The sequence below is a fragment of the Tachysurus fulvidraco genome, chromosome 13 (assembly GCF_022655615.1).
Source record: "Tachysurus fulvidraco isolate hzauxx_2018 chromosome 13, HZAU_PFXX_2.0, whole genome shotgun sequence".
Lineage (NCBI taxonomy): Eukaryota > Metazoa > Chordata > Actinopteri > Siluriformes > Bagridae > Tachysurus > Tachysurus fulvidraco.
In genome coordinates, this window is record NC_062530.1 from 14,996,468 (window position 1) to 15,012,339 (window position 15,872).

At 39.8% G+C, this 15,872-nt stretch overlaps 1 protein-coding gene across 2 annotated transcripts in view; it reads right to left on the reverse strand.

The window, feature by feature from the left end:
* Nucleotides 1-15,872, reverse strand: part of ranbp10 (RAN binding protein 10) — a 59,377-nt gene that overhangs the window by 18,885 nt on the left and 24,620 nt on the right. For both annotated transcript variants that reach the window (XM_047822327.1, XM_027161361.2), the window contains exons 2-7: nucleotides 12,532-12,643; nucleotides 11,109-11,161; nucleotides 6,245-6,412; nucleotides 6,063-6,085; nucleotides 5,583-5,767; nucleotides 1,979-2,091 (exon numbers count right to left, since the gene is read on the reverse strand). In XM_047822327.1, coding sequence (XP_047678283.1) covers nucleotides 1,979-2,091; nucleotides 5,583-5,767; nucleotides 6,063-6,085; nucleotides 6,245-6,412; nucleotides 11,109-11,161; nucleotides 12,532-12,643 — 654 coding nt within the window. The remainder of the gene's footprint in view (nucleotides 1-1,978; nucleotides 2,092-5,582; nucleotides 5,768-6,062; nucleotides 6,086-6,244; nucleotides 6,413-11,108; nucleotides 11,162-12,531; nucleotides 12,644-15,872) is intronic.

A 15,872-nucleotide genomic window follows, 5' to 3' on the forward strand; every position in this document is an offset into this window, starting at 1 on the left:
GTATCACGGTTTTAGAGTCACGGTTTTCGGTTCTTGTTGTTATTTTTTCTTTTAATCTTCAACACTCCAGAAATTTCCTTCAGCATTTGATATATACTGTAGCTTATTAGCTTAATTATCCACAATTTAGGATACAGTATTAACGTTTTTGTAATGTAATCATGCACTGACTGAATTTGACTTGACTTTACACACATTATTGGCCCATCTCTGAGTAATAGCTAGGTGAGATTTTGATAAAGCAAGAGAGAAGACATCGATGATGTCATGCTTTTCATTTATTTGGCAAAAAAAAAAGGAGAATGTGTATTGTTATCTCTACAGGAACTTGTGCCTTTTTAGCACACAAAGACTGAAATTAACTTGCCTTTATCAAACTGCCAACTTCAGTGTAGCTCTTACAAAAAAAAATGTAAAGAAAAAGAGAGGAACTCTTACAAGCTCTTTCTTTTAAACAAGCCAAAATATGTTAAACATAAATATATAATATAATGTAATAACATAATATAATGAGGCTATAACAATAGCAAATTCCATAATCATAGTGTCAAGCATAAGTTTAACATCTTAACACAACTGTCATATTAGGAGTGTTGCCATTAGCATACTGGATGCATTTTGCACAATGCTTGCACACAGTCACAGTTCTATCTAATGTTTTATTTCTGTTGTCATCGTAAGAAACCTGAAATCCAAAAAGTTCCCATACACCAAATTTTAACGGTTCGGGTGTTTTTTCATGTACCGTGCCACCCCTAGCTGTAATGTATACGTGACAAAATAAAGGCTTCTATTCCATGTTCACAGTGGCATGGCGGTTGGTACAAGTCAGGCTGGTTTAAGTATTTCAGAAACTGCTGACCTCCTATGATTTTCACACACAGTAGTCTCTAAAGTTTACAGGGAATTATATATATATAGACAAACAAGCAAAAAACATCCCATGAACAGCTGTTCTGCAGGTGGAAATGTCTCACTGATGATACGTATATGTATAGTTTTTGCTATATGTATTTTTTTTTGCTGTACACCGAGAATACTTGGGCTATATGTATTTTTTTGCTGTACACCGAGAATACTTGGGCTAAAGTTCCAAAGATGAACAGCAGAGTTTTAAGAAAAATCCCAAAATCAAACAGTTAACAACAAACATTTTAATTATCATAAAAATAATTAAATAAAAAGAAAGCGACAGCTTGATGCTGTCAGTGGATATTTGGCCTGATATAGTTAGTACAACCAAATAATAAGTGCTAATTACTTTAAGACTACCTGTTCCTATACTTTGCTAACCCCAAAACTGGGTGGTGTATGTGTGTGTGTGTGTGTGTGTGTGTGTGTGTGTGTGTGTGTGTGTGTGTGTGTGTATATATATATATATATATATATATATATATATATATATATATATGATTGTGTGAGTTTTGTGTGAGTTAGAGAGTCTGACTCCTAACCCTAAGGTTGTGGGTTCAGGTCTCGAGCCGGCCACGACTGAGGTGCCCTTGAGCAAGGCACCGACCACCCCCCCCAAAATGCTCCCTGGGCGCCGCAGCATAAATGGCTGACCCACTGCTCCGGGTGTGTGTTCATGGTGTGTGTGTATGTTCACTGCTGTGTGTGTGCACTTTGGATGGGTCAAATGCAGAGAACAAATTCTGAGTATGGGTTACCGTACACATCACTTCACTTCACTTTAAATATATGGGGCCTAAAATTGTAGAACTATGATGAATGCAAGAATGTGTGTATGGAAATCTATAAAGACTTTTTCAAGAGAGAATTAATACACAACACTGAGCACCAAGGATCATTAAGCACAATATGTGCTGAATGAAAAAAAAAAAAAAAAAAAAAAAAAAAAAAAAAGGTCACTCAGTAAGAATTCTCTGTGCTTATACTGAGCACACGAGGTTGTTGAACAGATGGTGAATGTGAGGAGGTTCTGGGTGTGTGTTTCTGTTCACATGTGGATTCTTACTCTGCCTGTTTTTTATAGAGGCCTGGTCCTCCGGTATCATGGTCTCTGTGGCGTGGGCAAAGGCCATGGCAGTAGAGCAGTACCCATGGTGCACCAGGTAGCTGGATACCATGCTAAAAAAAAAACACAAAGTTAAAGACAGCATGGCATCATGTTCACTGTTCTGTCAACATGATGTATGTTAGGGAAATAATGCATTGATGCTTTCTGTTTTTGTTTAGTGTTTGTAACTGCATGGTTAATACATACAGACCAGGTTGAATTAAGAAAAAAAAAAGAATGAAACGCAAATCCATCATATCTGACTAGTGACACTTGTATTCACAAGCATAACATCTAACCTCTTTTCCACAGAAATAAAAAAAACCTCTCACTTGCATCAAATACCTTTAGTCCATCTCAGATGCCCAGTGACCTTATCCAAAACAAATCAAATGCAAAGTCACTGCCATTGATGGGGATGCCTCCACCTCCACTATCAAGTGAAGTGCCCAGCTCTTTTGAGCTAACTCGGGTACATTTACATTATTGTAATGTGGATCAATGTACATTGTCCTCTTTTAAATAAAGAAAGCCCATTGTTTCTTGTTATTAATTTCTAAACCTTAAGTACCCTAAAATGTACTTTAAACACAAACTAAACTGCTGAAGAAAAATGATTGACCTTACCGTGACACAATTTGGATAATTTCGTTGAAACAGTGCATCTGCTGGTTACACTGATAAATCCATATAAATCCTACACACTCAACCACTTGTTCTTGACAGATCACACTAACAAGACTATTTAAGACACACAGACACTCAGATGGATGGACAGACTGACGGTGAAAATCGTACATACGAATGAAAACAGGTCTTGACTCGTTGATCACAGAGGTGTAAATAACATCCTTGTATGATAAGCAAGATAAGCTAATTCCAATAAATCCTACACATAAATAAATTCAGCCACTTATTTACGACAGATAGATGAGCAGACAAATACTAGAAATGGAGGCATAAAAACGAGAAAACAAATCAATTGTGCAAATGTGCATCCGATTAATATCTGTACAAGATGCAGCAATCTGTTCCTTCTGTATAATGGATTCACATTCCATTACACCCTGCACCATGCACAGATTTTTTAAGGCAGAATATTAAGAGGAGAAAAAAACAACAAAAAAAAAAAACACTTGAACTCCTACTCATGTGGCTGTTACCACTACCATTCATAACCACACACGCTTTTCATAACATAAACCTTGGTGCCTCATTCTTGCTTCCCAAACACAAATTTCACCAATTCTTACAGTAAAATACCAGCATAGATTTAATCAGCCAAGATCATATCAACTCAATATACAAAGTACGGTGAATATTTAGAAATTCACTGAGATTCAGATACAACTAAATGGGTTTAGACCAGCAGTCCTAATCACTGTACACTGTACATAGTTTCCCGACTTTTAATGTATACATTGCTATGCACAATGTGTCAGGTTCCTCCTAACCCTTTTACAACAGTTCACAACTCAACACTGATCAGACTGTTTGGATTACAGATTATTCTCAGTACAAAAGTGACATGTTACAAGCTATACACCTAAATATATACCAACAAAGTAAAAACAAGCAAGGAATAGGTTTACAGACTATAAAAGCTACGACATCACTGCCGATCCGTTTTAATACTAGTGCAATCGCACTGTCATGGACACCTTACTATCACAGCTAAATCAAAGCCTTTCCTATGCCTAAATATCTTATAATATCTTGGAGGAAGTAGTATTATGATTCCTTTACTGGAACGAATGGGTCCAAACCTGTTCTAGCATAACAATGCCCCTGTGTACTAAGCAAGGTCCGTGAAGACATAGTTTGCCATGACTGGTGTAAAAGAACTCTCAACCCCACTGAACAGCTTTGTGGATGAACTAAAACGCTGACTCTGTGCCCGGCATCCTCACCCAACCACAGGGCCGGACCTCACTAATGCTCTTTTGGGGTGAACAAGCACAAAACCCCACAACCACAATCTAAACCCGATGGGTTTAAAATTAAAGGGTCAACAAATTTACTCTTCATAAAATACTTTTTGACAATGTTATAATGTTTCAGTTTTTTGATTAAATATACTAATGACCTACTGTGTTTGACAGATATGAGCCAGTTTGCCATTGCATGCTCACTGCCGCACTTCTGAGACAAGTTTAAAGCTGCCCCAAGCTCAAAGAAGCAGCTGACAGACAGTTTGACTTGATAGTGATAGTTAAAAATTTGTTTTATAGCAAATAAATATCCTTTCTATAATATTGTAACTCTCCCAATATTTGATATACATCTTACAGTAGCAATAGTTCTAATGGGATTGTGGTATGAAATACACAGATCAGCCATAACCCTAAAACCACAGAGAGATTATGTGAATAACATTTACTTCACCTTTATCTTGTTAAAATAGTGCCTGTCAAGGAGAGGGATACATTAGGCAGCAATTGAACAGCCATTTCTCAAAGCTGATGTGGTGAAAGCAGTAAAAATAATCAAACAAAGACCTGAGCAACTTTGACCAGGGTTAAACTGTGACGGTTGCACGACCTTGTCTGAGAATGTTAAGGATCTGCTGCTAATGTCTTGTGGAGTTTATGCCTCACAGGGTCAGAGATGCCTTGGTGGCACACAGGTAGACCTACAGATTATTAGCAGGGGGTTTAAATGTTATGGCTCATTAGTGTATAAACATCCATCAAAAATGTGTGTGTCAGTCGGTGGGTGGAGGATTTTAGTTTAAGGTATTTTTGTGGTTTTTAAGAAGGCTGGGCTAAAGATTTGGTTAATAATATTATATTAAAATCAAATGGGGGAAAAAAAAAATCTCTCAAAATGAGCTTGACTACATGTCAGTGACTGTATGCACCATACATGGTCACTGTACACTACGGTGGCTCTCAAATACCTATTTGTAGGTTACATAAACAAAAATAATTACTGCATAGTTCTGTATAGCATAAATTAAGTTTTATTTTAATTAATTTCAATTAAATTATTTAAGTTAAACTTAATTTGGTTTGATGCAACGACATTATTAATATTATACTGCCCCACTATCTATGGCATGATTTGATGTTGCATTTAGCATTGATGGATGGAGTACAGGGGAACACACTGGGAATAAAAATAGGGGTTACATTAGACTCATAACGCAAATGTATATTGTGGATTTAGGGTCAAAGAGTGTAGCTCCATTAAAAAAAAGTGGGCAACAAAAGCCTTTTTAAAATTTGAGATAAACAGAATAACTACAGCTGTATTATTATAGCAACTGAGAGGAAACCACAAAATTCTATATACACATGTACACTCAAAAGGACTGGTAGTGAGAGAGATGCAACACTAGACCCAAAGCAGGCTTAACACCATAGATATACATGCTGGACGAGGCTAAGCTGGAAAGCAAAAACCTGATCGCAGGGCTCATGACTGCACTCCAAGGAACTAAGTATATAGTAATTACAGAGTACACTGTATAGTAAAACAGGGGTTCATATAAACATGAACCATGAGACATTAGCACAGTAATAGCTGTATAAACTCTATATTTATTAAACAGGGTTCTCACTTCTGCAGCACTGTCTGCCACTCTCCGAGTCTCTCTCCGATAGGGAAGCGAGCGATCATGCTGTGGATCTTTGCCCTCCACTCGCTCATGTAGTCCTCTATGTCGAAAACGAAAGGATGCTGGCCAAAGTTAGCGTCTACAATCTCTCCAGGAGTCTGTAGACCCACTGTAGGATACAGGTTCGGCTGGGAGGCGGAAAAGAAATAAATTTAAGAAACTAGAAAAGACACCAAAAAAAGAGAAGTCACAGGAATGATGTGTGTTGTTTGTATCTTTGTACGCACACAATTTCACAGTTTCTAGTTACTCAGTCACTACACGTGAATTACTAACTACATTAATTGCTTTTTTAATCATACACTCCCAGCAGAACCAGCCAAGCACATTAAATCTGAACAATAAAGCATTCCAAAGGTAATGTTAGTGAAAACTAGCTGTCTTGGCATGTGGGGTTGTAGTGCTCATCAATGTGTCACTTACTGGGAGGTCTGTGAAAGCCACACCTGGAGGAAAAAAAAAAGACAGATGAACATGAACTCCTAACAAATAAAAACAAGCAAAAAAAATCTTTTTAAGTTCAGCAGGTTCTGAGATAACAGGCCATGACTGTATGCTTAATCAGCAGGTATATCCTCTGACAAAAAAATTTTTCCCACTCGTACCCAAGCTGTGTCCATTCTTCGTGTAGAAGCACGTGTTGTTGATTAGGTTCACGCAGCAGCCAATCACATCTCCTGTCGTGAAGGTGGGCCCATATGGTTGGCCGGTTCCTGAGGAGCAAAAGGAGTGCCCGTCATCTCCATGGTAACCGTAGGAGTGTTTGTCCCAGCCTGTGAGGAAAGATACGTAACGATAATCAGACTTTAAAATGACAAACTTCATGATCTTTTTCTATGTAAAAGAAAGAGAGCTAAAAAGAGCAGCGAAAAGGAAATTCACACCTTTTCAAGTGATTCAAAGATAAAGCATGAGACACCTTATCCGACCACAAGGGGCATCAGACGACAATTTAGATCCATACGGAGCCACCGTGAGTGACTCAGCTCTGTGCAACACTTACTGTTCACCTCAGACACTGTGAATCCCAATGTGACTTGTTCGTGCCAGGCTTAGGTGACACATATGGTGGTGTGTGAACAGTCTGGCTTCACTAAGCACTAACATTCTAGCAGTTCAAAAGCTTTGTTAAGAGGCAGATTGGACAGACAGATTGGACCAAAAAATAGTGAAAGGAAAAATGAGAGCGATGGGTCGTGACTGAACTGTGAGGTATTAAATTAATCTGCCACTGACAGAAATATTAAGCCATGTACTTCATTCCCTCAGTGCTATGGGATCCAAAAATAACAAGCACCCACAGACAGACAGGCAAACAGACAGACACACAAAATCCAATCTCAAAAGACACTATTTTAGATACAGAAAATCTACTGAGGTAAAGCTTTATCTGACATATGAGCATTCGTAGCTGGAACCAAGGTGCAGTTTATATGAGAAGAGGCAAACGATAGTAAATAGACTATACAGACGATAAGGGTACAAATAATACACAAATACACTCACTGTCCTCTTTAAAACAAACACCTCACCTGCATGTTTATGCAGTCACCCAAACAGCCAATCATGCGGCAGCAGCACACTGCATAATATCATGCAGATACAGCTCAAGTGCTGCAGCTAATGTTCACATCAAATATCAGAATGGGAAAAAATGTGGTCTCTGTGACTAACCGTGACATGGTTGTTGATGCCAGACAGGCTGGGCTCCTGGGATTTTCACAAACAAAAGTCTCTAGAGTTTACACAAAATGGCACAAAAAAATAGAGCAGGCAGCAGAACTGTGGGTGGAATCACCTCATTAATAAGCCAAATCAGAGGAAAATGGCCAGATTGGTTCGAACAGCTAGAGTAAACTGAAATAATCACTCTTTACAACCAAGGTGAGCAGAAAAGCATCTCGGCTTGCACAATACACCAAACCTTGAGTTGGATGAGACATGACTGGCCTCTGATTCTTGTACTCGGTTGACAACAGTGGAAGCTGATGTGCTCTTCTGCTGCTGTAGCTCATCCAACTGAAGGTTTCAGGTGATAAGCATTCTGCACTGCTTTTCTGCTCAACACAGTTGTGAAGAGTGACTATTTGTGCTACTGTCGACTTGTCGACCCACTGGTTTAAAAGAGTCCGATCGTTCTCTGATCTCTTGCAACAACAAGGTGTTCTTGCCTACAGACCACCTGCACACGGCATTTTTTTTGCACTATCCTGAGTAAACAATAGTGTGTGAAAATCCCAGAAGATCCACAGTTTCTAAACTACTCAAACCAGCCCCAACTGATATCAACAACAATGTCATACTTAAAAGTCAGAGATCTTTTTTTTTATGTTAAATATTAACTGAAGCTCATGGCCTGTAGGTTATGTGCAGGTGTTCCTATTAAAGTGGACAGTGAGTGTAGGTTATATGCACAAAATTGATCGGAGAAGGAACCACTGAGACTGAACAAAGAACGTTAAACCTGTTTGTAGATAAGACAGAAGGACAATCGAACCTGGGAGCTACGCTAGAATTCTACCTCGTGCCAACATTAAGCTAACAGACAAAAAGCTCAAACTGCATAAGCATGTTTACTCTTCCATCATAGTCCAAATATTCTGAAACAAAGAGGAGCTACATAATCACTCACTCTCATTCAGTCGGTCAGCATAGAACTAGGAGAAGCACTCCAGATCGTACCATACGCCATGGAGAAACCAAGAGTAAGTGATCCTGGGAGCGATCATGTGACTGCCCACAGCTGGGCATGAAAATACACAAACCCCATTGCCCCAAACACCGCTTTTACTGTGTGGGTCACATTCCTCCACCCTTTACAAACACATTTTCAAAAATCCTTTTTACATCACTACATGCAGATGACAAAAAATCCTCAGCATGTTCACAAACTCATGCTAAACAGAATTTTTGTCTCGGATGAAATATTAAAATAATCCACATAGCAAATTGAAATTCAAAGAAGAAGAAATGTGCATCCCCTGCATTTGGCAGACGCTCTTATCCTGAGCAACATACATGTTCACACCTTCCAATCTGTTGCCAAACTCCTTAAGCACTGAGCTACCACATGCCCAACATAATGATTCCATCAATGAATATACAATCAAGTTAACAAGACGATTTAACAAATTAGCTTTTGACACTGTATGAATATATTAAAACAGTCGTATCAAACACAAAGCTGTTTCTCAGCACTTCTAATGAAATGATCCTCCATAAGTGACAACATAATAAGCCTAATGATAAACACTGCACTGTCTACAATATACACAGTTCGGTAGAGGTAAACATCCTATACCACCTATATTATTTAGGCTTTTTGTAAACATTCGAACCCCTCTGGTGTGATTAGTAAAGTGGCAAACAAGGTTTATCAAAAAGAAATAAAGAAATAAAAAGATGAGAAAAACAATGATTTTCCATTTCAAGTAGATAGATAGATAGATAGATAGATAGATAGATAGATAGATAGATAGATAGATAGATAGATAGATAGAGATAAATGGATAGATATAGAGATAGATAGATAGATAGATAGATAGATAGATAGATAGATAGATAGATAGATAGATAGATAGATAGATAGATAGATAGATAGATAGATAGATAGATAGATAGATAGAGATAAATGGATAGATATAGAGATAGACAGATAGATAATTAATCCTCACTGGGGAAATTAGTTAAATTAATATTAATGCTAACTAGGCTGCGCTAATTGGATGTTTTGAGAGCAAGAGATTAAACATGTAAATCTACTGAATTGTTTAATTACACTCAATCCAATTAAGTTGTTCCCAACATCCCCAACACTACAAGAACTCCACAAGACTGGCACACAAATATCTTAACAAGAAAGAAATGGCACAGGATCCTTTAATCTGTAGCTTCCATATCATTCGGAAACTCATGTTTGTGCCTGACAACCAAATCCAGTGAGGAACAAAAGGCTGATCGAATATTTCCTCCTGGCTCACACGCCTGTCTACTGAGGCCTTGTTTGGGAATTCAAGGAAATGAGCTTTCATGTGTTCTGTTAAAGAGCTGTGTTACAATGTGTTTTGGATTGCAGAGCGTTTAAGGTGAGGTTCAGGGTCATTCTGCATACAGCACACAACATGTTCAGGCATGTTTAAAGCAGTGTGAACACTGAGACGGGACACACACAGAGATGGTCAGAAAAACCAGAGTAATGGCACGGAAAGGGTGGGGATGAGTGTCATGCCAAACCACAAACAAATTAAATGATAGAAATCAGAGTGGGTTCATCTGAAACCAAAAAAGGCAAATTTTAAAGGATATGACTTTACTTTAAGCATCCTGGACCTGCAGAGATGTTTTGATTTCATTCAAATTCGTAGCATACAATCCCTTTTAAATGGCTACTACAAGTAGTACATAGTTACTACTACAACCCAAACCACTAGATACCATTTAAATCCTAAGTTTTTTTACACCAGCAAAATGTCATTTCATTGAGAAAAAGCCAGAGGTGTGTAAACTTTTAAACAGGATAACTGATATTTTAATTGACAATTGATATTTTCTATTGAAATATTTTATAACTTAAAAAAATTACAATTTATAGTCATGCTCCTGTTTAAAAGTTTACACCCTGTTTTTCATGTTCCTGCTTTTTTTGTCTTCTTGTTAATATGTAAACAACTGTTATGCAAAAATGTCTTATTCGGGGGAGCAATAAATATAACCTAACTAACTAACAAACAGAATGGCAATTTTTATAATCCCTTTTATGATTCCTTCACAGACGCAAGCACAAACGCACGCACAGACACACACAAGCACAGACACACACAAGCACAGACCCGCACGCACAGCCGCGCAAACACAGACACGCGCACACACAGACACGCGCACACACAGACACGCGCACACACAGACCAGGCGCACACAGACCAGGCGCACACAGACCAGGCGCACACAGACCAGGCGCACACAGACCAGGCGCACACAGACCAGGCGCACACAGACCAGGCGCACACAGACCAGGCGCACACAGACCAGGCGCACACAGACCAGGCGCACACAGACCAGGCGCACACAGACCAGACGCACACAGACCAGGCGCACACAGACCAGGCGCACACAGACCAGGCGCACACAGACCAGGCGCACACAGACCAGGCGCACACAGACCAGGCGCACACAGACCAGACGCACACAGACCAGACGCACACAGACCAGACGCACACAGGCACACACAGACCAGGCGCACACAGACCAGGCGCACACAGACCAGGCGCACACAGACCAGGCACACACAGACCAGGCGCACACAGGCACACACAGACCAGACGCACACAGGCACACACAGACCAGAGGCACACAGACCAGACGCACACAGACCAGACGCACACAGACCAGACACACACACAGACCAGACGCACACAGGCACACACAGACCAGACACACATAGGGACACACTCCATTCCCCCACTAACTCACCCGGCAGTCTGTTCATGTTGACCCCCTGGGCGGACAGTCCAATACCCATGTACCTGTAATCAAGAGTGAGACAGATGAACAAAGGTTGAAACCAGGACCTCTGTATAACATACAGCAACATCTCCTAAATCAACTGTTTGCATCAAACCAGAATCAGTAGTGAAACTACTCTTATTCATTCTACAAATCATATTAAGTAAGGTGTAAAAAAAAACAAAAAGTATCATGGTGCTATAAGACATTTCTTTAGTGAGTAACATGTATGTTATGAAGAACAAGCTTAGCCACGAAGCTTTCCCATGCTGATTCACTGCAGGATGAACAAATCACTGTGAGAGCACAGCGTTCAAAAACACATCTAGAGCTAGGACACTCACAGCTAAACAAATGCTGCATTCAGTCGGACTCTACTCAAGACTATCTACTGAGAAATTCTTCCTGAACAAAGCACCACTTCTTAACGAGTTACAATGAGTTACACTGCATATATAACGATCGGTATTAGATCAATCGGCATACAGACAAAAATCTATAAAACCGACTATACAGTTTACTGATTTGAGGAGATAAATGTGCATCACTCAGCACAGGAAACTGGCCTGCGTGGGGATAATAAAAGACAAGCATGGAGGCATCTGTGGGGTTTTTTCCCTTTCCCCAAGACTTTTAAATGCACAGCAGTCAAATGTCACGTAATTCTGGCCTCCAACTTCCCATTTCCCACTTTTAAGAGAAAAAAATGCTGGATTCACTTTATTTGTATAGCACTTATAACAATGGACACAAAGAAGCTTTACATATGTCGGTGGCAAGGAAAAGCTTCCTGAGATGATATGAGGAAGAAACGTTGAGAGGAACCAGGCGCAGAAGGAAACCCATCATCATTGGGGTGACACTGGACAGGAAACAATGTAAATGTGAAAATTCTAAATTTATTAAAAGGTCTGAAGGATCACAGAAAGGTATTGAATCAAGACCCCGGCATATTCTATTACACTGAATTCTGCGTATGCTACTTTTTTGGCTGTATTTACAAACCCTAAATCATATGCTGTGAATTTTTCACTTAATATCGTTCCATTAAGTCAAATAAATCTTTTCCCACTTTTCTGCAGTGGCAGATGGAATAAGACAACTGCACTACTTCTTTCCTCAGTTCCCACAGGCACAATTATGCTGTGATGCAACCAATTCCCTATTTGAGACCGTTAAAACGCCCTGAAAACACCACCTCGACTTGAAATTCCACTTCTCAAGTCAAACATCGTGAGGTGGGAAGTGATGTTATTACGTCTTGCTATGCATCACTCCCAAGGCTCCCTGAACGTGGCATTGCAGAGAGTTCTACTTTTCTACTGCGCAGTTCTACTGTTTACTTTCCTGCATTACTCCACTCAGTAATTCCAGCCTTTATAACACTTACCCATCTCTTCCTTTGCTGACGATCTTCACCTCGAAGTAGTAGATGCCACATGCAGCAGGGATTGGGTGGGTAGCTCGCACGGATGCCGCGTCTTTGTGGTTTTTGCCGTGACCTGGAAAAGGAGGGCATAAGTAGAAAACAATGAGTCAGTGATTCAGTGTTTTTCCTCCACAGAGAGTCAAAGGCAGCTGCCTTTCTTAAATTACATGCTGTCATGACAAAACACAATTTTCCTGAAACAGTGAACAGTTCTGTCATTCTGTTCAGTAGAAATCTGTAATTTAACTGTAATACTTCCCTCACTCCACCGAGACGCTGCTTCATTGAGTACATTTGGTCATGAAATTCTTGTTTTCTTTTGGACCAGTGTTTTCATTTTAAAGCATGTCAATCCTTGGGATCACACACTTCTGAAGCGAGGGCCGATATGAGACACAGAGTGAAGGCTGATCTGACATCAGCTCTCCCAGGCCATCATATTATATTCAGAATCAAGTTGGCAAAAAAAATTGTACCTTGATTAGCATTCTTAAAGTACGCAGCCTATTTATTGAAACCACACGAGACTAAACCTAGAACCTGGGCCTGAAAATAGGCTCATCATTTTGCAAGCAGACAAAGGTCACACACACCCCCACACCCCCACAAGCTCAATCACTGTCTCACACACACACACGCACACTGGCAAAAATGTGACTGTAAGAGAAGTCCAAGGCATAAATAGTTTATTTACAATGATCAACACATGAGACTGTAGAACTATTTAAAGCATTAAAGGTTACAATCAATACAAATGTACACAGAGCCAGACCAACCTGCATGTGGTGCAAACCCATCACAGTGCCCAATCACACAAAGGCTCATATTACCCATTACTCGTATATGATATATTCAGGAGGAAACCAGAATATCCAGAGGAAACCCCCCAAAATACAATAAGAACATGAGAAAGAATACAGTGAACCCCAAATTCTGGAGGCGTGAGAGAAACACACTAACCACTGAGTCACCATGACCCGTTCAGTTCTACGACTCGTGCAATGAATCACAGGCATTAGTACAAGTCAGAGCTCTAGGATTCAAGGCTGCAAAACTTCATGTTATTCATTCACAGAGATGGTAGCAATAATAACTGAATATTTATGAGGACGTGATGGTTCAGTGATTAAGGCTTCGGGTTACTGATCAGAAGGTCGGGGGTTCAAGCCCACAAGCTGCTGAGACATCAACGTTGGGTCCTGGAGCAAGGCCCTTAACCTCACCTGCTCCAGGGGCGCCGTACTATGGCTGACCCTGCACTCTGACCCCAGGCTCATAATAACCTGGGATGTGCGAAAACTTGAAGCATTTCACTGCATGTCTGTGACAAGTAAAATTAGAAATTTTGAATTTGAATAAGGAGTTGATTTTAAGCTGCATTTAAACAAGTGGCCAGTCGCTCTACTATGAAGTTGACAGTAGGCGTTTTTACTACTTGCCACAGTAACAATGTTCATCGGTGGGGGCGGAGCTAGCATCGCAAATCTGATTTCTTGATACAGGAGCGACAGAATTTGTATCAAAAATTCGGCTGTACACACACACACACAGCACACGAGATGAAGGAGAAGCAGTGTACACTCTGAGACTCCGCGAGTCGCTGGGTGTGTAAACTCAGCATTAAAGAGACACTCTGGCTCTAAAAATGAACCCTGGATACATATTGTACACATATATGGTGGACTATATTTATAAAAAAAAAATAAAAAAATAAAAAATTAAATGCTGCTAAAAGTCTAGTAAAAAAAAAAAAGTATAAGTATTGTGTTTTCTGTGTTGCATTGTGTTAATCACCTGCACATTTATCAGTAGCAGTATCTCATCAAGACACCACTGAGCTGTTCGTCCCAGAGATTTTCATCCGCTCGATGCACTGAGCATGATTACGAATCTCAACATATGCGTCCTTTCCAGACAAACTGCGACTGTGCGGTTGAGTTCAGAAGTGCTATTAAACAACCCTATTAGCCCTATTAGGTCGTGTTGTTTTTCTTCAATTTGTTAAACAACATATGACGCATCAGACTCAGCTCAAATCAAGGCTTTTCAAGGCACACAGTTTCACCAGAAGGTGTAAGGGTAGGTTGCCTCATTATGGCAAGTGGTAATAGAAACACCTACAGTTAACCAGGGACTTGTAGCAATGTGTGAATGTAGTGTTAGTAGGACACGCTTAGTATTAAGCACACTGTCCGTCATGTATTGATTAGCTCATCTGCTGGTATTATTATGGGCAAAAATATAATATGTTCTATTTGTCTATTTGCGAATCAGATATGCTAACCACAAAGCTTCCATGACCCTCATCAATAATCCAAAACAGTAATCCATGTACGCAGAACAGAAGAGTATTTTCCTCAAACAAGGTTAGCAGCAATGGCAACTCTACTCAGACTGCTGGACGGTACATGCCAGTAAGGTTGTTTTCTGCTCAAAAGTAAGAATTTCACTGAATAATTTCCATCTTTCGGCTTCAATTTCAGAAACTAGAGTTGGAGGTGATGCTGCTTGTGCAACACAATATTTTACACATGCTAATACATTCTGCTTCTTTTTTCTATATGCAATAATAAACTGAAACGTCATAATACATTAAGTAATACTGATGTATTTAAAAGATGTGGAAAGTGAAATCAAATAGTCAGACGACCCGATGCGTGTTGGCAATCAGTGAAAAACACACCGCTACAAAATCAGTACAATAGTGTGGAATGAGGTCTAGATCCAGGTTCTCCATCTGAAAACGTTCTCTAAACCACAGGCAAAATCCAGAAACTCTGGGTCATACTAAGACAATGATAAAACCAGCACATTTAAAAGCATAGCTTAACGAAGGTCTATAAGTTTACTATCCAGCGTACAGCTCCCTATATCCCAAAAGCTTACAATGATGTGTCAGAGACTGATTTAGGATCCGGACGTTACAGAGAACACGTGCCATGATGCCTCTGATTGTATAAATATGCGATTTGGGACACAACGGTATTAGTTTTAAGCACCGGTCCACTCCACCTTGGTGTATATAATGTGGTCACAATAAAACTTCCAACAAAGTGCACTTTGCGTACCTGGAGGATGAACTTATTCAACTGATATATGAAGTGTGGAATGTTGAACGCTTCGTACAGTCAACGCTTGCAGCTTTGCTTATGTAGTAGAAAAAGTGGCGGGGCTACCAAGAAAAGAAAATATAATGCACACACATCGGGTCTGAATCAAATGGTTTTTTGACTTGTGCCTAGTGCTCAGTATGTAGGTCTGTAATCATCTGGACTACATATGAAGTTTCATCTGAGAAGGTT